General features: G+C 41.4%; 1 protein-coding gene across 1 annotated transcript in view; it reads left to right on the forward strand.

Annotated features, from left to right (window-relative positions):
* Positions 1-2,481: 2,481 nt before the first annotated feature.
* PRDM2 (PR/SET domain 2) overlaps positions 2,482-21,369 on the forward strand; it is a 114,705-nt gene continuing 95,817 nt past the window's right edge. Inside the window, exons 1-2 of the mRNA XM_073656758.1 lie at positions 2,482-2,634; positions 19,430-19,506. Coding sequence (XP_073512859.1) covers positions 19,498-19,506 — 9 coding nt within the window. The 5' untranslated portion in view covers positions 2,482-2,634; positions 19,430-19,497. The remainder of the gene's footprint in view (positions 2,635-19,429; positions 19,507-21,369) is intronic.

Raw genomic sequence — 21,369 nt, forward strand, 5'->3', positions numbered from 1 at the left:
CCACCATTTTCCTCTTAATTCTATCCTTCCCGTCGGTGCAAGTTTTAACAGTTTAAATATGGTTTTATTTGGTTTTATTCATTTATTTACTACTTTATTCTTTTTATGCTGTTTAGGACCTGTTTCCTGGTCACTGTTTTTGCTCTGGATGCAATGAACCATTTCAACATCTCTATGAATAATCTGCAACTACGGCATATTAAAATTAATTATATCAAAATATATCATTATGTATGTACATTGCTATCACTGTATGTGCTTGTGTAAGTGCTATGCATTATACATTTACATTGTCCCCTAGTCTATATCAAATATGTATGCGATATATTACAGCTCTGGTATTTATCCCATGGTATTTTTCTGTATATGAGTCTCATTACTTGCTGTTATTTGTAAAAATGTATATTATGATCGTGATTTACCATATGTGCTATACCGCGTTGGTAATTAAGATGGGGTCCTTATGTGCCGTTTTTGAAACAATGTATAATAATGTGTAATTATGGTGGATGGATTATGTGCTTCCCCTTTATGTATCTACTGTTTTATTCTGGCCCATATTGATGCAGGTTAACTTATCGTTTCTCTTCTATAAGACCGCACGGTTCTAGCATGTACAGCGCTTACATTGATTGTGACCTTGTACGCATGCGTGCCATGTATTCCGGGGCTTCCGCCGGCTTTCTGTATCTATGGTGACGTCCGACGCCAGGTCACGTGTGCCCTGCCATCAGCTGTCACGTGATGCGGACGCCGGCTGGCGTCCCGGTCTCTATGGCAACGCTATGCGTTACTTCCAGTCCGCGGCGTCCTGTGGCGCCTGTATATGACCCTGCACCGCTCACTCACCTATGCCTCCTGACGAAGGGAAACCGAAACGCGCATCGGGGCGATCGCTCCACGTGTGCTGCTTATACAATAGGATCCTGTACCTGACTTGCCTACCCACGCTTCCCACGATTTAGCCCCCAGTATGTATATACAGGGTCATGGTGACTTATTTACTATCTGAGATAAGACTGTGGATGATACTATATACAATCAAGTATAAAGGGCAATATATTATGTTGTTAACCATTTTTGGCACTTGTACAGGGCTTTATATGTAACATCATTTGGTACATCGAGTTGGACAATATGTATTAATGGATACACTCTCCTCTGATTGTACTCCAGCTTTCTGTACCACCCATTATGCATATGTGCGAATTGGGTATAATTATACTACATATATATTATTTATGGCAGCTGCTACGTGGAGCTATCTTTAAAGTTTTACCGTCTGCACAGTGCACTTTACCCCCTCCTTTGTGCTTGGCATTACCCTTTAATAAACTTTACATTTTTTTGCATACATTTAGTTGCCTTTCTTTCGTTTTTTCTTTGTGTGTTCTTTTGTGCTACTGACGATTTGGCCCTGACTTGGTCCTTACTATGGTAGTTGAGAATTTATTGTATACACATAGACAGGATATAATGTAATTTAATATATGTTCCCCTTTAGGTACATATGCTACCATCTCTCCATGAATTGTATTTATTGTTGGATAACTAGGCAGATTGCCATTTAGGAGTCTGGGAAAGTTGGGTGAAGGTTTTAAAATATAATAGCAGTAATGAATAATTGCAAACTAGACCTTTATTGTTGGATAATTCGGTAGATCGCCATTCAGGAGTCTGGAAAAGCTGGGTGAAGGTTTTAAAACAATAAGAGTTAACAAGAATTACGTATCCAGATCTTTACTATTGGATACATTGATAGATCACCATTAAGAAGTCTGGGAAAGCTGGGTGAAGCTCTTAAAATATAATAACAATGATAAATAATGGCGTAACTAGGCTTGTATTGTTGGATAACTAGGCGTGTATTGTTGGATAACTAGGCAGATTGCCATTTAGGAGTCTGGGAAAGTTGGGTGAAGGTTTTAAAATATAATAGCATTGATAAATAATTGTGTACCCAGATCTTTATTGTTAGATATCTCATTAAATTGTCATCCAGGAGTCTGGAAAAGCTGGGTGAAGGTTTTAAAATCTAATAGCAGTGATGAATGATTGCAGCCAAGACCTATATTGTTGGATAACTATGCAGATTTCCATTCAGGAGTCAGGGAAAGCTGGGTGAAGGTTTCAAAATATAACAGCAGTGATGAATTATTGCAACCAAAACCTGTAAACATATTGCCATTCAGGAGTCAGGGAAAGCTGGGTGAAGGCTTAAATAAAGTACAACATTACTATGATCCATTCCATCTTCCATCTCTGGACATTTACCATGGAGCCTTGTACATGCCCACCATGGGCACTGCCAGCACCATCTACTTACATGTCACATGCCTACTGCAAGCAGATGTGCCCTGATAACCCAGCTCCCATGCAAACTTGTTTTTCTAGTTGGACAATTTGCAAATCCTCCACATTCTCTAAACACAGACTTGGTTTCCCTTTTAACACAGTAAATAGACATAGCCCCTTTAAGATGAGCCCCAGCTGGTGCTGAAGCTGAGCATGCTGGGAGCACTATTCAGTCTGCAGGCCTGTGTGCTGAGGAGGAGAATAGGATCAGCAGCAGTGATCGGCTGCTGCTGTCAATGGGAGACTCCTGCAAGCTGCATGGGACCGAACCTGGGACAGGTAGGTGGCCTTGATCACTGCTCCAGTCCCTGCCAGGTAATGGGACTGCATGCACAGCAAAGGGGGAGGGGAAGGGGGTTTGCAGGGCACAAAACACAAGGGGGCACAGAAACCCCAGGAAGTTGTCAAACAATCCTCCTGATCATCATCATCATCAGCAGAGCCAGGATTATGGGCTGTGCAATTAATATTCCTGCACATACACTTCACTCCCTGGATGCTGTGGACATCACTTTTATTGTAGTTGCACCCTGTATACAGCAGCCGCAGCAGGGCTGTGCAGGAAATCTATAGGTGATGACATGTGTGAGCTGTGGCTTTGTTCAGGCTTTAGGCTTTTTTTTTTTTTTTTGTTCCACACTTAGCAGAAAGGTCTTACTTTTTTTTTTATATTTTTATTTTTTTTTTAACTTAATTTTTATCCTTTTCCCCCTCTCCGGAAAAGAAGAAAAAGAAAAAAAGAACCCTTTCCAAAGTGCAATTTTTATTTCAATATTATGAATTAAACATAAATATTTATCATTCTAAAATAAATATTGTATGTTTTATTTTACGCGACTGTTTATGCTACAGAGCTGCGTAGTAGATCCCAATGTGTCGATGGGCATTTTCACCAGCTTTGTGACAGACACACCTTTTTTTTTTTATTAAGGCTTTAGATAGTTGTTTTAACACTTCAATAATATATATATATATATATATATATATATAATATTTTTGATGGATTTTTTTTCTGTATTGTTTAGAAAAATTATGTTTGTTTAAAACAATAAAAAAGGCGTATTAGACAGGTGTCAAGTAAAATAAAACCAAATAGATACAAAATTGCCATTGTGTTACAGAGGACGTAAGAAAAGGGGAGGGAAATTAATAACATATTAAACGATGTTCAAAAAAGAATTTCAGAATTTGTGTAAATAAATAGAATCCCGTGGGGAAAATTGTGTAAGGTGCGATATTATATGGGTATAAACTGTAATTAGGGTATTTTCTTTCTAAAGATAGGCGCCGATTTTCAGGGTATCTCTGCTCAATGGAAAATGTGTGAAATGTCTCATTTTGAATGTGGCGTGGGTGTAAATTGTGAATTCCTCTTTTAAGTATCTCCTCTCGTCCTGAAGCTTTGCAAGCGGCAGGAGGTCCTTGAATGTCTGGACTAGACAATGTGGCACAGCAGAATTTTAATAATTCGACTTGACAAAGGCCCCCATGTCATATTCCTCTGCGTTCTGCCCTCAGAATACAAATTCGGAGATACATGTCGCAGGAGGGTGTCCTGACAGTTCTACTGAATTGTATCCCTAAAATATGTTTTGTCATCTTTCGACATTTTGATACAATTTGTCAAAAATCTTCTTGATGTGTTTTGTAAAATTTTAAAAAAAAATGTATTAAAACAGTTTAAAAAAAAAAAAGAATGTTCTTTTTAAAAATGGTGAAATGTAGCAATTTTTTGAAATTTGTCATTTTCTCAGCTGTTGTGTATAATTTGTTGCCCGAGTCCTATTGTTTGCCTTCTCCGACAGTTTGGGGTTAGCAGATGCAGCAGGTATCTTGCAGGCAGGAAGGAATGTGGTGAACTGTACAGACAGTCTGTTATTAACCAAGTCGTTACCAGGCCTATAGTTACTACTACTGCTGGCTGGTTTGTAAGACAAAGGGCCAGCCATTTAATTTATATGGAGAATGCATTTAGTTAGGGCATGACCCCCTTTGGAGTGATCTCTCCTGGTATTTTTTTTTTGGGGGGGGGGGGGGCAAGAATGACATATGAGAGTGTATTTTGGCTTTTTTTATGCTTTATTTCCTTGCTCATATATATCTATATCTATCTCTATCCTGATGGGGGTCCACCATTCCAGAAGTCAGACCCCCTACTAATTTTACCTTTATTACATATCTTCTGGACATTGGCATAAAAATAAATAACTAAAAGGCTCAAAAAAACAGTGCTTTTGATATTTCGCTATTGATTTCTGTCCTGCATTACATAGACAATCCACTGATTTTAGGGATTACTGTAATGCTTAACGAGTAACCATTGTTTCCCTCGCCTCCCCATAAATCAACAATACACATAAAAATAAGAAATTTTGTAATATCTCTTGTCAGAGAAATCTGCTTCTTTCTCCTCCTGAACTGATCTTTCAATTCATAGGTAAAATCTATATTTGCTGAACACAAGTTCACATTACTGAAATAGAAGTTGACAATTGGTGCTCATAAAGTTCTATGGAGAGCATAGTTAAAGTGTAACTATTGTGTCAGTAGAACTTACAGCAGAATGTCTGCCTCTAGCTCCTCCCCCTGGAATGTCTGTGTCTGCCTCTAGCTCCTCCCCCTGGAATGTCTGTGTCTGCCTCTAGCTCCTCCCCCTGGAATGTCTGTGCCTGCCTCTAGCTCCTCCCCCCTGGAATGTCTGTGTCTGCCTCTAGCTCCTCCCCCCTGGAATGTCTGTGTCTGCCTCTAGCTCCTCCCCCCTGGAATGTCTGTGTCTGCCTCTAGCTCCTCCCCCTGGAATGTCTGTGTCTGCCTCTAGCTCCTCCCCCTGGAATGTCTGTGTCTGCCTCTAGCTCCTCCCCCTGGAATGTCTGTGTCTGCCTCTAGCTCCTCCCCCTGGAATGTCTGTGTCTGCCTCTAGCTCCTCCCCCTGGAATGTCTGTGTCTGCCTCTAGCTCCTCCCCCTGGAATGTCTGTGTCTGCCTCTAGCTCCTCCCCCTGGAATGTCTGTGTCTGCCTCTAGCTCCTCCCCCTGGAATGTCTGTGTCTGCCTCTAGCTCCTCCCCCTGGAATGCCTGTGTCTGCCTCTAGCTCCTCCCCCTGGAATGCCTGTGTCTGCCTCTAGCTCCTCCCCCTGGAATGCCTGTGTCTGCCTCTAGCTCCTCCCCCTGGAATGTCTGTGTCTGCCTCTAGCTCCTCCCCCTGGAATGTCTGTATGTGTGTCGGCCTCTAGATCCTTCCTCTTCCATAGAATCTTATAAGCACCAACTGTCATCTCCTGTCTCAGTAATGGGAAAGTCTATATTCACTGAAGACAGATTTAACTCGTGAATTGAGAATGAAAGAACAGTTCAGGAGGAGAAAGAAGCAGATTTATATAAGATATATTACAAAGTTCATATTCTTGTGTACTATTGCATAAAAATTGATGGTTACTCTTTAATTTCCCATGTGCTGTCACTGCAGGAAAACTGAACAGGTTTCCCAACAGATTACAGGTGATTGAATGGGATCCCTGAACTTTTTGATTTAAGACTTTTTTTTTTTAATTGACCTTTCTACTCAGTAGGGATTGTCAAAAGTAGACTCCCAGAATATTAGTATGTGTGGATGCATTTTTTTCTGTTGATATCAATCATAGATTAATTTCCTTACAAATATAGGTGGCCATCAATGTATGTGGCCCTCTTAATACACTTCTCAGCAGGGGTTACAATTTTCAGTATGGACAGACATGGGAACATGACATTATTACTTTGGCACTATATGGCGACACTTATTTGTGTCTTCTGCCAACAAACCTACAAACAAGAGTAATATCACATTATATTCTAAAAAGTGCTGCGCTTTTATTACAGCTGAAAGTCGCCATGGATTTGGAGAGTTTCTGCTCCAAAAAACTGTGCACATGCTCTTAAGGTTTGGGCACATAACGTCTTTTTTAAGGCGGATTCCACCTGAAGAAGTGCCGCAAAAAATGAACGTTAATCACAGCAATATAAATATGACATTGCTGTGCACATGTTACATTTTAACTGCTTTAGGTTCCGTTCGCACGATGAGTTTTTGGTGAGTTTTTCACGCTGCATATATATATATTTTTTTTAAAATTGCATGTAACCTATTTTACTTAATGGGTGCAGAAATGGTGCAAAAAATCTGCAACATCAAAAGCTCATCGTGGGAACGTAGCCTTAGGAGATGATGAAGCTGTATAAAGAAGTAACCTGCTCATTCCTCATTACATGGTGCTGATATTTCTGCACTTTTGAATCAACATTGTTGTTCTGCTACACTTTGTATCTGGACTCTTACCTGTAGTCTGTGAGCTATTTCCCCCATCCCTGCTTAAAAAATGGGTCAGACAGACAGTTTTTGTTCGAAACCTTCTACGTACCTTCTCAGGTTTTGGATTTTCACATATTTATAGACCATAGCTGAATTTACAAGGTTACATATATTAGTTTAAGGGCTCGTTCAGACTTCAGTTTTTCTCATACAAGTTCTATCTGATATTGACCCGAGTGTCATCTCAAACTCCAAGTCTGTGAAAAAATTGAATGCCATCCGTGTGCTGTCTGATTTTTTTGTTGTTGTTTTTTCGGACTGTTTAATGGGAGAAGTTTGAGAAACCTCTATCAGAATTTTTTTTTTCATATGAGAAAAACTGGTGAAACATTGACCAAACTCTGATGGTAAAAACTGATACTTGGAACAAAAACACTAGTGAAACTCGCACCCTTTATTGTGTATGTGAAAAATCATTGATTTATGAATGAGCCGTTAGGACTCATTCAGACGTCCGTCTTTTTTTTTACGTATAAGAAAAATGATCCTTGTTTCACCACTGATTTTATGTAGCGTGTGTGGGGGGGGGGGGGCGGGTCAGAGCATGGTCTTTTTCTACCTTGTGTAGCAGTTAGTGAAAATCTGACAGCACTCAAATGGCATTCGAGTGCTGTCCGAATTATTTTTTTTCTCCTCATGGATCCTTAGATTGCATTGCCAGGTTTGATCTGACACTCGGATCAATATTGCACGTCTCTGCGTTTTTGCAACGAAACCTTTTGCTTACAGCTCCATAGACTATTACAGGTGCGAGTGGAATTTGTGAAAAACTGACTTGTGACGAAGTCCTTCGTCAGTGGAAATCTGGTGAGGCTTTGCTTTACCATTTTCTTGGTTGTCGGTAGTCAGGGCAGCTACTGTAGCATTTGTTTTACTGTCTTGTGAAATGTCAGACAGTGCAAATAAGGCCATGACCCCACTATCAGTATTCGGTCAGTATTTTTTCTCAGGAGTAGGATACAAAACCAGGAGTGGGTGATAAATGCAGAATTGGTGGCTTGTTTCTATTCTACCTTTTCTCTAATTGTTCCTCACCTGGTTTTGGCTCCCACTCCTGAGAAAAAATACTGACCGAATACTGACCAAATACTGATAGTGGGTTGTGGCTTTAAGCGTATTCCAGAATGCAAATGATTTTTCTGTGTTGGAGATGCAGAAGATCGGCAAATTTGGTGACCTGGAATCTTCACGCCTGGAATAAGCTGAACTTACAAAGAGAAAAATAAAATAAAATCCTATAAAATTTGTAATCTCTTTTTAGATTTCTTTGTTATTTGTAAACCTTGTAATTTTATTAAATAATAACTCCATTTAGATTCCAAACTGTTACGATTCTCGTCGCTGTGCCGTGTTTAACCCTGTCTTGGCTGCACGTGGTCAGGCTTTTAATGGATTTGCAAAGAGTGCGCTGTGATTTTTCTCTGTAGCTACTGTTGTTCTCGGTCTCCATAGTCTGTAATATCCTCCTGTGACTTGCGGGAGGGAGAGTGTGATGGAGCAGACGGTGTCTCTTGAGTTGCTTGACATCTGCTGCAGGGAGCTGCCTTTCAATGGGTAAATATATAGTACTGAGTAAGGTGTGATTCTTGGGTTGTATCCAAATTTTAGTCATCTCTACTGTAATTGGTTTCTGGATATTCCTCCTTTTTAAAAAGATATAAAATTTAGAATAAAAAAATACAAGAGCATTTATGATAATGTCATACTCTGCAAGTTAGAAAAAAAAGTATTTTTTTCTATCAAATTTAAACAAGTGAAGTACAAGAAGATACATTTTACATTTGAAAGTGTCTGTTTTTATAAGATAAGATATACTTTATTTATCCCGGAGGAAATTGCGGTATTATGTAATTAATAACCATAGTAAATGTATTTGTGGTGTTGAGAGTGTGCACACCTATTTCTTTTCCAACTCCTTCATTGATGCCTCCGATTCTGTAGGATCCTCATCCGCAGAACTGGGGGTCTTCTAACCCATACACTAAATCCTGGCCACCTCATTCTCCATTTATTTAGCTAGAGAGGCCACCTCCTCCGCCATAAGTGCCTAAGATAGAAATTACACTTTAACATCTTTCTCATCCGGGTTCCTAGATAGTTGCCTTTGCTTCATGCTGTAAAGCCACCCATTCATTTCCAAGAAGCCACCATTCTTGACAGTGTGTAAATATTATGTTTCGGAGGACAGACCACTGTACCTTCTGTAAGTTCCATTTTTTTTGACATGTGACTTTAATATTTGGCCATTTTGAACTTTATTTGTTCATTATTATTAGCACTTGTATCATGTAAATTGCTATCACAAGCATTTATATATTCTAATTCATTACTTGTGTACATTAAGCAATACTTGCCAATTCTTTTCAGTTGTGATCCCATTGCATTGGGAGCCTCGGCACTCAGCACTTTGATTAATATCCAGCATTTATTTGTGCTATATATATTTGGGATATATATTCTGTCCTATCCTTATATGTATTGTAACCTGGGACATAGTCAATGAAAACAATCTATTCTATGCCTGGTTGGCGGGGTATGTGTGTGAGTGGATATATAAATATATAACATGAATTAACATCTCCTTTCCCTGCCTGATGTAATTTATTTGTTTGTTTTTTTTTAATTGCTTTCAATTTTATGTTTGTTTGCACTTTTTTGTTTTTCACTAAAGCCATATATTTTTTTTAATCATTCTCTAATGATTGGCTATGCACTTTTTTTTTCTGTGCAGTTTTTTTTCTTCCTCATATAATTTTCCCATAAGTGGGACCACGATGGGATAGGTTTTATGTAAATGATTATAAAAAAGGATGTTTTTATAATTTTTGCCATTCCAATAGGGGGCGGCTTAAAAGCCCTTTTTATTTTAGATCTACATGCTAGCGAGTATACCTGCCATTGCTGCAGTCTGAAGTGGAGAAAAGAAAACTTAAAACATTCCCTTTTATCAGAACATGATCTATTGTTTAAGTCAGACTTTTAAATAAATGTTGCATTTAATATATATATATTTTTTTCCTATGAACGCTCCTTTCCTGATTATCGGCCAGCATAAATGGGTTTTAAGAAACTCTTAGGGACCCCACACACATTAAACTTATGTTGGCCGATATCGGCAGGCTTGTCTGACGTTCAAATGTTTATGGGAGCCCTCTGATTCTCCCCCCAACATCATGTTCCAATTTCGGACTGGTGATCATTTTTGTTCTCTGCAGGATAACCCGCCGCCAGAAGAATTTGGCAGCGGCTCTCTAGTAGAGAACACAGGAGCGCTCGGCGGAGCAAGAGTATGGAAGAGTCATGAGAGATGGGTGCCAGCCGAATGATCGACCGAACCAATGTTTGGCCGACAGCCATTTATTGTATATGGTGCCCCTTAGATTTTTACCTACTTTTATTTCAGGATGTTACTGAATTAATTACTACATTTATGCTATGTGCACACGGTGCGTTTTTTGATGCAGTAAATCCGCGCGGAATTGGTCCCAAAAACGCATTGCAAACCTTATCCCAGCATTTTCTATGAGATTTTGCAAGATCTGTGCACACGATGAGGATTTTTCCTTACAGAATTTCATGTGCGGAAAAAGAAGCAGCACGTCCATTCCTTGTGCGTTTTTTGGCTGCGTTTTTCCTATACAATGCATTGGATAAAACGCATGACAAATCCGCATCAAAAACGTTGCTGATTTTCCCCAGCGTTTTTGCTGCCAAGAGGTGCAGAACCTTGCAGAACTTTCTGCAAGCAAATCCTGATCGTGTGCACATAACCTTAGGCTATGTGCACACTGTGCGTTTTGATGCCGCAATTCCGCACGGAATTGGCCTCAAACGCATTGCAATCCTTATACCATGATTTCCTATGAGATTTAGGCAGATCTGTGCGCATGATCAGGAATTTTCTTTACAGAATTTCATGTACGGAAAAAGAAGCAGCATGTCCTTCTTTTTTGCCTGTGTTTTTCCTATACAATGCATTGGCAAAAAAACGCATCAAAAACGCATGAAAATGCAAAAAAAAAACGCATGGAATTTCCGCAGAGTCTTTGCTGCCAATAGGTGCAGAACCTTGCAGAAACGCTGCAAGCAAATACTGATCGTGCGCACATACCCTTAGAGTTTTAGAACCATTGCAGTCTTTCAATTTCTACAAGAACGTCTTTTATTTTGATGAAATTGAGCGTTTGCTAACATGATGATCGCCACAACCAAATGAAATGATACCTACAGAGAGATATGGGCCGCGTCAGACGACGTGTGATCAGCGTCCAATTTTGCCATTGTTATTGGCAGCGCAAGCCAAAAGATCATTTCACCGGACTCACTCGTCTGGTGATCGGCAGCCTGTTTACACTGCGCGCTTATCGTGAAAAGAGCCTTCTTAGCATCACTCGCTCACGATAATTGCTGAGTGTAAATGTTCCTTAAGCAATGCCAAAAACTTCTGAAGGTGGTTTATCTCCCTTAAACTTTAGCAAACAGGAACCTTTTGTTTTTTAAGATCCCCTTTATTATTCCTGACATCTGTTATCGTAAGGCCATGTTCACACATCATGTTTTTTTTATGCAAATTTTCTGCTGTGTTTTACAGTACCAGCAAAGTCTATGAGATTCCAGAAATCTCTTGCATGCATCATGTTTTTTTTTTTTTATCAGGATTTTGTGCTTTTCATGTTTTTTTCTTTTTGCAAAATAGAGCAGGTCACTTCTTTCAGCGTTTTTTCATCCATTGGAAGTAATGGGTGGTGAAAAAAAACAAAACGCAGGTGTCAGTTAATTCAGCTTTTTTTGTGCCACAACCAGAATAAGATTTTCTTTTTGTTTCACTGAACTTTATGTACATGCATAAAGAGACAAAAGGACAGTGAAAAAAACACACCAAAAAACCAGTAAAAAAGCAAGAAAAATCCCGAACAGCCTCCTGGTAAGAGATCAGATTTTGCTGCAGCAAAAAATGCAATGCGTGAGCATAACCAAAGAGTTCTGGAACGTTATAGGGACCGATTTACTATTGCGCCTGTTTATTGTCCAGTTTTTGGTGTTTTGCAAATTTTTTTTTTTATTTTATCAAATTCATCTTTCAACGTTCGCATTTTTTTAGTCTGTTTTATATGTTCACCCGTTGTTGTTGTTGTGGTTTTTCTTTTGGTTTACAGATTTTTTTGCTTGATTCATCATTCGCAAAAATTGTAATCTATGCACTCCAGTCCCCTACCCTGGAATGATTTTATGCACACTAGAATTTTTTCATTTTTTTAGCAATTTTTGTGACTTTTTTTTTTTTTTTTTAAGTGTGCTACTTTTTGCTCTAAAAAGTTGCACAAATGGTTAACCTCTGTTTTTGCGCTTTCGTTTTTTGCTCCCCTTCTGCTCAAAGCCATAACTTTTTTTATTTTTTCGTCAATCTGGCCGTGTGAGGGCTTGTTTTTTGTGGGACGAGTTATACTTTTCTCCTGCACACCCCGGGTTGTCATGCAAACCCATCGGCGATCCGCAATAATGTGATGGGGTCGTCGATGGGCGGAGCTAATGATGCACTTCCGGCGCGGCCATGATAAATGCTGCTGTCAGAGATTGACAGTAGCATTTAACATGTTAACATCAGTGGGTGGATCGTGAGTCCACCCGCAGCTGATCAGATCTGCTGTCATATGCCCGGAAAGGGGGAGACACGACATGCTCTCTATACGTACGGCTCATGTCGTAAAGGGGTTAAAGACAGGAAAAAAACTTTTTTTTCTCTTTTTTTTACTTTCTGCAAAATTGATGAACTTTGTGCATCATCTTGATAAATGTGGAGTAAAACAGTGTCAGTGTATACTACAAGATAAAAAACAAAAGTGCAAATGATGAAACGGGACCATAGTGCCCACAAATTAAACAAGTCGGGCAAAACGGAAGATTTTTGACCATAACAAATCGTCAGCGCTTTCCGGGAAAAGAGTGATCGTTCTTTTTGACCATTGAGCATTTATTGCTCAGTATATCGGTCGGGAATGTTAATTTCTTGTTGGCCCGTGATAAGCACTGGCTGCATCATTGGCTAAAAAACATCCAGATGTATTTTGAGCCCTCAACTATTTGTATGGGGACCACCAGGACACCACCATATACAAATATGTATCTGGTGCCGTTGAAATTAGTAGTTTGACCGCTATATCGGATATGTCTAGCCACTTTATACAGCTTGGATCTGCAACAATGCTAGAAATAGGGTGCCACAGACACCATAGAGATTTAGGGTGCCATGTATGCTATAATCTGTTGCCATATATGCCATAGACATTTAGGGTGCCATAGACACCATAGAGATTTAGGTTGCCATGTACGCTATAATCTGTTGCCATATATGCCATAGACATTTAGGGCGCCACGTACGCCACAGACATTTAGGGCGCCACGTACGCCACAGACATTTAGGGCGCCACGTACGCCACAGACATTTAGGGCGCCACGTACGCCACAGACATTTAGGGCGCCACGTACGCCACAGACATTTAGGGCGCCACGTACGCCACAGACATTTAGGGCGCCACGTACGCCACAGACATTTAGGGCGCCACGTACGCCACAGACATTTAGGGCGCCACGTACGCCACAGACATTTAGGGCGCCACGTACGCCACAGACATTTAGGGCGCCACGTACGCCACAGACATTTAGGGCGCCACGTACGCCACAGACATTTAGGGCGCCACGTACGCCACAGACATTTAGGGCGCCACGTACGCCACAGACATTTAGGGCGCCACGTACGCCACAGACATTTAGGGCGCCACGTACGCCACAGACATTTAGGGCGCCACGTACGCCACAGACATTTAGGGCGCCACGTACGCCACAGACATTTAGGGCGCCACGTACGCCACAGACATTTAGGGCGCCACGTACGCCACAGACATTTAGGGCGCCACGTACGCCACAGACATTTAGGGCGCCACGTACGCCACAGACATTTAGGGCGCCACGTACGCCACAGACATTTAGGGCGCCACGTACGCCACAGACATTTAGGGCGCCACGTACGCCACAGACATTTAGGGCGCCACGTACGCCACAGACATTTAGGGCGCCACGTACGCCACAGACATTTAGGGCGCCACGTACGCCACAGACATTTAGGGCGCCACGTACGCCACAGACATTTAGGGCGCCACGTACGCCACAGACATTTAGGGCGCCACGTACGCCACAGACATTTAGGGCGCCACGTACGCCACAGACATTTAGGGCGCCACGTACGCCACAGACATTTAGGGCGCCACGTACGCCACAGACATTTAGGGCGCCACGTACGCCACAGACATTTAGGGCGCCACGTACGCCACAGACATTTAGGGCGCCACGTACGCCACAGACACTTAGGGCGCCACGTACGCCACAGACACTTAGGGCGCCACGTACGCCACAGACACTTAGGGCGCCACGTACGCCACAGACACTTAGGGCGCCACGTACGCCACAGACACTTAGGGCGCCACGTACGCCACAGACACTTAGGGCGCCACGTACGCCACAGACACTTAGGGCGCCACGTACGCCACAGACACTTAGGGCGCCACGTACGCCACAGACACTTAGGGCGCCACGTACGCCACAGACATTTAGGGCGCCACGTACGCCACAGACATTTAGGGCGCCACGTACGCCACAGACATTTAGGGCGCCACGTACGCCACAGACATTTAGGGCGCCACGTACGCCACAGACATTTAGGGCGCCACGTACGCCACAGACATTTAGGGCGCCACGTACGCCACAGACATTTAGGGCGCCACGTACGCCACAGACATTTAGGGCGCCACGTACGCCACAGACATTTAGGGCGCCACGTACGCCACAGACATTTAGGGCGCCACGTACGCCACAGACATTTAGGGCGCCACGTACGCCACAGACATTTAGGGCGCCACGTACGCCACAGACATTTAGGGCGCCACGTACGCCACAGACATTTAGGGCGCCACGTACGCCACAGACATTTAGGGCGCCACGTACGCCACAGACATTTAGGGCGCCACGTACGCCACAGACATTTAGGGCGCCACGTACGCCACAGACATTTAGGGCGCCACGTACGCCACAGACATTTAGGGCGCCACGTACGCCACAGACATTTAGGGCGCCACGTACGCCACAGACATTTAGGGCGCCACGTACGCCACAGACATTTAGGGCGCCACGTACGCCACAGACATTTAGGGCGCCACGTACGCCACAGACATTTAGGGCGCCACGTACGCCACAGACATTTAGGGCGCCACGTACGCCACAGACATTTAGGGCGCCACGTACGCCACAGACATTTAGGGCGCCACGTACGCCACAGACATTTAGGGCGCCACGTACGCCACAGACATTTAGGGCGCCACGTACGCCACAGACATTTAGGGCGCCACGTACGCCACAGACATTTAGGGCGCCACGTACGCCACAGACATTTAGGGCGCCACGTACGCCACAGACATTTAGGGCGCCACGTACGCCACAGACATTTAGGGCGCCACGTACGCCACAGACATTTAGGGCGCCACGTACGCCACAGACATTTAGGGCGCCACGTACGCCACAGACATTTAGGGCGCCACGTACGCCACAGACATTTAGGGCGCCACGTACGCCACAGACATTTAGGGCGCCACGTACGCCACAGACATTTAGGGCGCCACGTACGCCACAGACATTTAGGGCGCCACGTACGCCACAGACATTTAGGGCGCCACGTACGCCACAGACATTTAGGGCGCCACGTACGCCACAGACATTTAGGGCGCCACGTACGCCACAGACATTTAGGGCGCCACGTACGCCACAGACATTTAGGGCGCCACGTACGCCACAGACATTTAGGGCGCCACGTACGCCACAGACATTTAGGGCGCCACGTACGCCACAGACATTAATGGAAGGACGTGACCAAGTCTATGTTCGGTATTTAGATTGGTACCAAGGTTTGACCCTACCAGTCAGGCTTCTACTGAATGCACGTGTTATGCACTAGTTACTTTTTGCCTAGGAAAAGCGTCACCAAAGGATGATAACAGGGTTTGATTCTTGTTCCCCTCACTAATGGATTATGTGGAGCGTCCGTCTGAACTCGTACACATCAGATTGATAATGGCTACCTAATGTGCATGGCCACAAAACACTCATGGCCTCCGTATGTGAAAAGTGGTTGTCCATTGCAACCAGTCTGATATTAGCTTTCATTTTTAACCTGTCTTGGAAATAATTTTAGAACATCCCAGAGATGATGATGTAGAAAACCTGAGGCGATACTTCCTAGATGACGCCCATGTCATGTATCTTGGAGTGTGGGCATCTCAAATCAGAATCCATGTGATATTTATTCGATTGGATCTCTCCTGTTTTCTTATGTGTTCATTCGCCTGCTAATCACACCCCCAGTCAGGACTGTAGACGGTACTGTCCTATTAATTTGTGTGAATAAGAAGAGCGTCGGCCATTTTGTGTGTTCATTTGCATTTCTAGTGGAGGCTGATCTCAGGTTATGGCTCTCTGTCTGAGTTGGGGTCGTGGACCTTTGGGTCTTTTACATTTGGCCGTACTACAGCTCTGTTTTGTACAAAGATGTAAAAAGGCCTGTCATACAGTTTTGCGAGGCCTTTACCTTTCATATAGAGTTTGACGGCTTTTTTTTTTCTGTCAGATTTTGTGCGACCTCAACCACAAACGGGAGGGACTCTGAGCTGAATGTGGGAAGGTCTTACAAATGTCAGTAAATTTGGGATAAAAGTGTTGCTAATTATGCAGAAGTAAAAATATTGTGTAGGACCAGTCTAGCCAATAAATACTGATCTGAGCTAAATGGTAAGGATCGCACCGAACTCCTCAGATTCCTGGGTCCGGTGGTGGTAAAATTTGGAGGTTATATGCAAAATAATAAGTGACACATGAATTTAGTTGAAGGCCTAAGGTCTGTTTTTTACATATGATCTTTATCAGAGTTTCTCATAGAACACACAGTTTTTGGGGCTGTTTAAATGTCCGTGTTTTACTTGGACCAAGTGTCCACAAGAGAATGGAGAAAAAAAAGACATCCCTTTTTGATTTGAGCCACTAATCAAACCTGTCCATTCCAATCAATGGGTCAGTGACAAAAAAAAATTATATATATATACATACAGTACAGACCAAAAGTTTGGACACACCTTCTCATTTAAAGATTTTTCTGTATTTTCATGACTTTGAAAATTGTACATTCACACTGAAGGAATCAAAACTATGAATTAACACATGTGGAATTATATACTTAACAAAAAAGTGTGAAACAACTGAAAATATGTCTTATATTCCAGGTTCTTCAAAGTAGCCACCTTTTGCTTTGATGACTGCTTTGCACACTCTTGGCATTCTCTTGATGAGCTTCAAGAGGTAATCACTGGAAATGGTTTTCACTTCACAGGTGTGCCCTGTCAGGTTTAATAAGTGGGATTTCTTGCCTTATAAATGGGGTTGGGACCATCAGTTGTGTTGTGCAGAAGTCTGGTGGATACACAGCTGATAGTCCTACTGAATAGACTGTTAGAATTTGTATTATGGCAAGAAAAAAGCAGCTAAGTAAAGAAAAACGAGTGGCCATCATTACTCTAAGAAATGAAGGTCAGTCAGTCCGAAAAATTGGGAAAACTTTGAAAGTATCCCCAAGTGCAGTTGCAAAAACCATCAAGCGCTACAAAGAAACTGGCTCACATGAGGACCGCCCCAGGAAAGGAAGACCAAGAGTCACCTCTGCTTCTGAGGATAAGTTTATCCGAGTCACCAGCCTCAGAAATCGCAGGTTAAAAGCAGCTCAGATTAGAGACCAGGTCAATGCCACACAGAGTTCTAGCAGCAGACACATCTCTACAACAACTGTTAAGAGGAGACTTTGTGCAGCAGGCTTTCATGGTAAAATAGCTGCTAGGAAACCACTGCTAAGGACAGGCAACAAGCAGAAGATACTTGTTTGGGCTAAAGAACACAAGGAATGGACATAAGACCAGTGGAAATCTGTGCTTTGGTCTGATGAGTCCAAATTTGAGATCTTGGTTCCAACCACCGTGTCTTTGTGCGACGCAGAAAAGGTGAACGGATGGACTCTACATGCCTGGTTCCCACCGTGAAGCATGGAGGAGGAGGTGTGATGGTGTGGGGGTGGTTTGCTGGTGACACTGTTGGGGATTTATTCAAAATTGAAGGCATACTGAACCAGCATGGCTACCACAGCATCTTGCAGCGGCATGCTATTCCATCCGGTTTGCATTTAGTTGGACCATCATTTATTTTTCAACAGGACAATGACCCCAAACACACCTCCATGCTGTGTAAGGGCTATTTGACCAAGAGGGAGAGTGATGGGGTGCTACGCCAGATGACCTGGCCTCCACAGTCGCCAGGCCTTAACCCAATCGAGATGGCTTGGGGTGAGCTGGACCGCAGAGTGAAGGCAAAAGGGCCAACAAGTGCTAAGCATCTCTGGGAACTCCTTCAAGATTGTTGGAAGACCATTTCCGGTGACTACCTCTTGAAGCTCATCAAGAGAATGCCAAGAGTGTGCAAAACAGTCATCAAAGCAAAAGGTGGCTACTTTGAAGAACCTAGAATATAAGACATATTTTCAGTTGTTTCACACTTTTTTGTTAAGTATATAATTCCACATGTGTTAATTAATAGTTTTGATGCCTTCAGTGTGAATGTGCAATTTTCATAGTCAAGAAAATACAGAAAAATCTTTAAATGAGAAGGTGTGTCCAAACTACTGTACTGTGTGTGTGTGTGTGTGTGTATATGTATATATATATATATATATATATATATATATATATATATATATATATATATATATATATATATATATATATATATATATAGAAGGATATGTGCACACATTCAATATTTTCAGCCGAAAAATCTGTGTGTTTTTTTTTTTTCTCATGCATTTTTTTCATACTCCTGAATGGGTGAAAAACGCTGAAATATAATAAACGCTGAAAAAATTGACCTGCTGCAGATTCGACATTGCTTTTAATCTGCAAGGGAAAAAGAAGCAGCGCTAGATTTCAGAAATCTCCATCAATTTTCATGGCAAAAACTTTGGGTATGTTCACACATCTTTTAGGCGCTGACGTACCCGCAAGGTTTTTGAAGCAGACACTTTAGGAAAACGTAGACAGTGTTTTTACTGAAGTGTTTTACTTGACGTCTTTTTAGATGTTTTTTTTTTTGCGGTGGCTTTACCATTGGTGTCTTTTTTTATTTATTTTTTAATTTTACATGTGCAATAGTGGTGGAAGCTACCTAAATAATGGTCGGGTCACTTCACAAGTTTCGAAGCCTGAAGAGGTTAAAAGAAGAAAAAAAAATTGAACATATGCACAGCAATGTTATCTTGACATTACAGTACATATTAATTTATTTTTTTTAACACTTTTTCCAGCGGGGGTGCACATACCCCAATGGGTAGGAGTAACTTGCAATATTTTCAAATGTTTTATTTATTTATTTTTTTGACATACAAGAATAAAAATTATGCCACAGTGCAAAAAAAATGGACATATGGAGCAAAAATGGATAAAACAATGAACCAGCCTACGATGAGAAATGGTCTGTTTTTTTTTTTTGTTTTTTTTCTCGCTTGCAAAAAAAAAAATGGGCATCTGAATAATACTTTTATTGTTACAAAATTATCAATATAGCTTCAATATTCTTGTTTTTAACCTTTCAGAGCACATGTAATCCGGGACGTGACGACTTTGTGATGTGTGGCTTCCTTGAAACCACCAACAGATCACAATGAATCAGGTAAGTGGAAAAAGCAACCAGAGATCTGTCCTGTACTGTGATCGAATACGGTCATAGAGGTCAAACTCCTAAAATATCAGAATTCTGCATGTGGAATAAAGGGTTAATATTAACCTCCATACAAAAAAATTGTACATAAGTTTAATAACATTTACAAAGTTTATATCAATTGAAAAAGTGGCACTGGCAATGGATGAGGTAGCATGAGAGAAAAAACCTCATACTGTGGTTAAAAATGTTGGCTCCACTCGCAGCTGCTCCACCATCACTGCTGTCAGCTGCCATCCTTTTCAGTACTTGTACAAAACACGTCACATTTGGCCTCCTTTGTCTCTGGCAAGCATATCAGTGGAGAGAAAGCAGGAGGCGTAGTGGAATGTATGTCACATAACTTATTTCAGTTACAGCGGGATGATGTGGCTTCTGTCAGCGACACCATCAGCTTTAGTTTAGTCGGTGTTTTGCTCAGTCCACCTCCTCCGTCACCATAACACTTAATGTTGTACATAGCGGAATTTCAGTTCCGTCAAGAACGCTTGTTTCTGTTCTCTACCTGTGTCCCCTGACTCACAGTACCCCAGGGTCTAAGGAAGATACTTCACTAGAACAACTTCTTCCAGTTAATACTGTGGTGGTAGGGGCGCTGGAATCATGTTGCCAATCCTCAAAAATTGACTTTTTTCTTTTATACATTGTTGAAAAACCATTAGTTATTCACTTTCAAAACACACGTTTTTGCTCCCTAAATAAAGGGATAATTTTTGGAATACTTATGAAAAGCTTATTCTGCTTCATTTAGCAAAGGCAAAAAACTCTTCACACTCCACAAATGGATATTTTTTTGCACCACTTTGTGTGAAAAAGCCACTGCTTTTTCCATTTATACCGCCTTTGTATAAACACGAGCGAGGTAGGCATCTACTCCTAAAAAGGGATTATTTTTGGACCTTTTTAACAATTGAAATATCCTAAAAACTTTTAATACTGCAGTCTGTTGTTAAATAGACTGTTGGCTACCACCTCTTCCCATCCATTTTCCACTTAGTTAGATGGGTTGAAGCCTCTTGGACAATAATAAGTGTGTATTTTGGTTAAAGAGTTCAAAAGGGGTGAATTGCAGTTCTAGGAGACCCCTGAGCACTTCATATGTCTTTTCTGGGCAGTTAGAGGCTTTGCAATAGTGAGATTTGCAGCAAATTATTTTGCTGTGAATCAACTTTTTGGTAAATTTTTGATGAAGCTGTCAAATTTTGAATTTCAAAAAAAAAAAAATCTGCTCATCTCTAAAATCAACAAATCTCACCTAAATGTTTGGAAATCTGCTCAGGATGGAAATTGACTCTCTGAGTATGCTGAACTTTTCAGGACACGGCCATGTTATGTTTTTGTGTGTTTTTGTTTTTTCTATTCTTCAAAGAACAATAACTTTTTTTTAATTATTGATTTAATCAGCATAGCCATATCAGGGCTTTTGTTTATTGTGGGACAAATTGTAGTTTTCGATTGACATCATTAATTTTACCGTATAATGTATTGAAAAATGGGGAAAAAAAATTCCAGTTGGGGAGAAATTGTACAAAAAAACCCCATCCCTCAATTCTGCTATTGTTTTATGGTGTTCAGTGTGTGAAAACAATGACCTGGCAACATAATTTTTCAGGTCGGTAAAATCATGGCAACACCAAACCTACATCGTTTTTTTTAATTATTTTAGTGGTTTTAAATCCTAAAGTTTTTTTTGTAAAAAAGAAAAATTTTTTTGTGTCACTGTTTTCCTAGACCCATAACTTTTTTTGTTTGTTAATGGAGATATATATATGATAGATTTTTTTTTTTTTATGTTTTATGGCGATAACAAACTTA

This window comes from Phyllobates terribilis, unplaced genomic scaffold, assembly GCF_046119375.1.
Source record: "Phyllobates terribilis strain yellow unplaced genomic scaffold, ASM4611937v1 Scaffold_12__6_contigs__length_324123572, whole genome shotgun sequence".
Taxonomy (NCBI): domain Eukaryota; kingdom Metazoa; phylum Chordata; class Amphibia; order Anura; family Dendrobatidae; genus Phyllobates; species Phyllobates terribilis.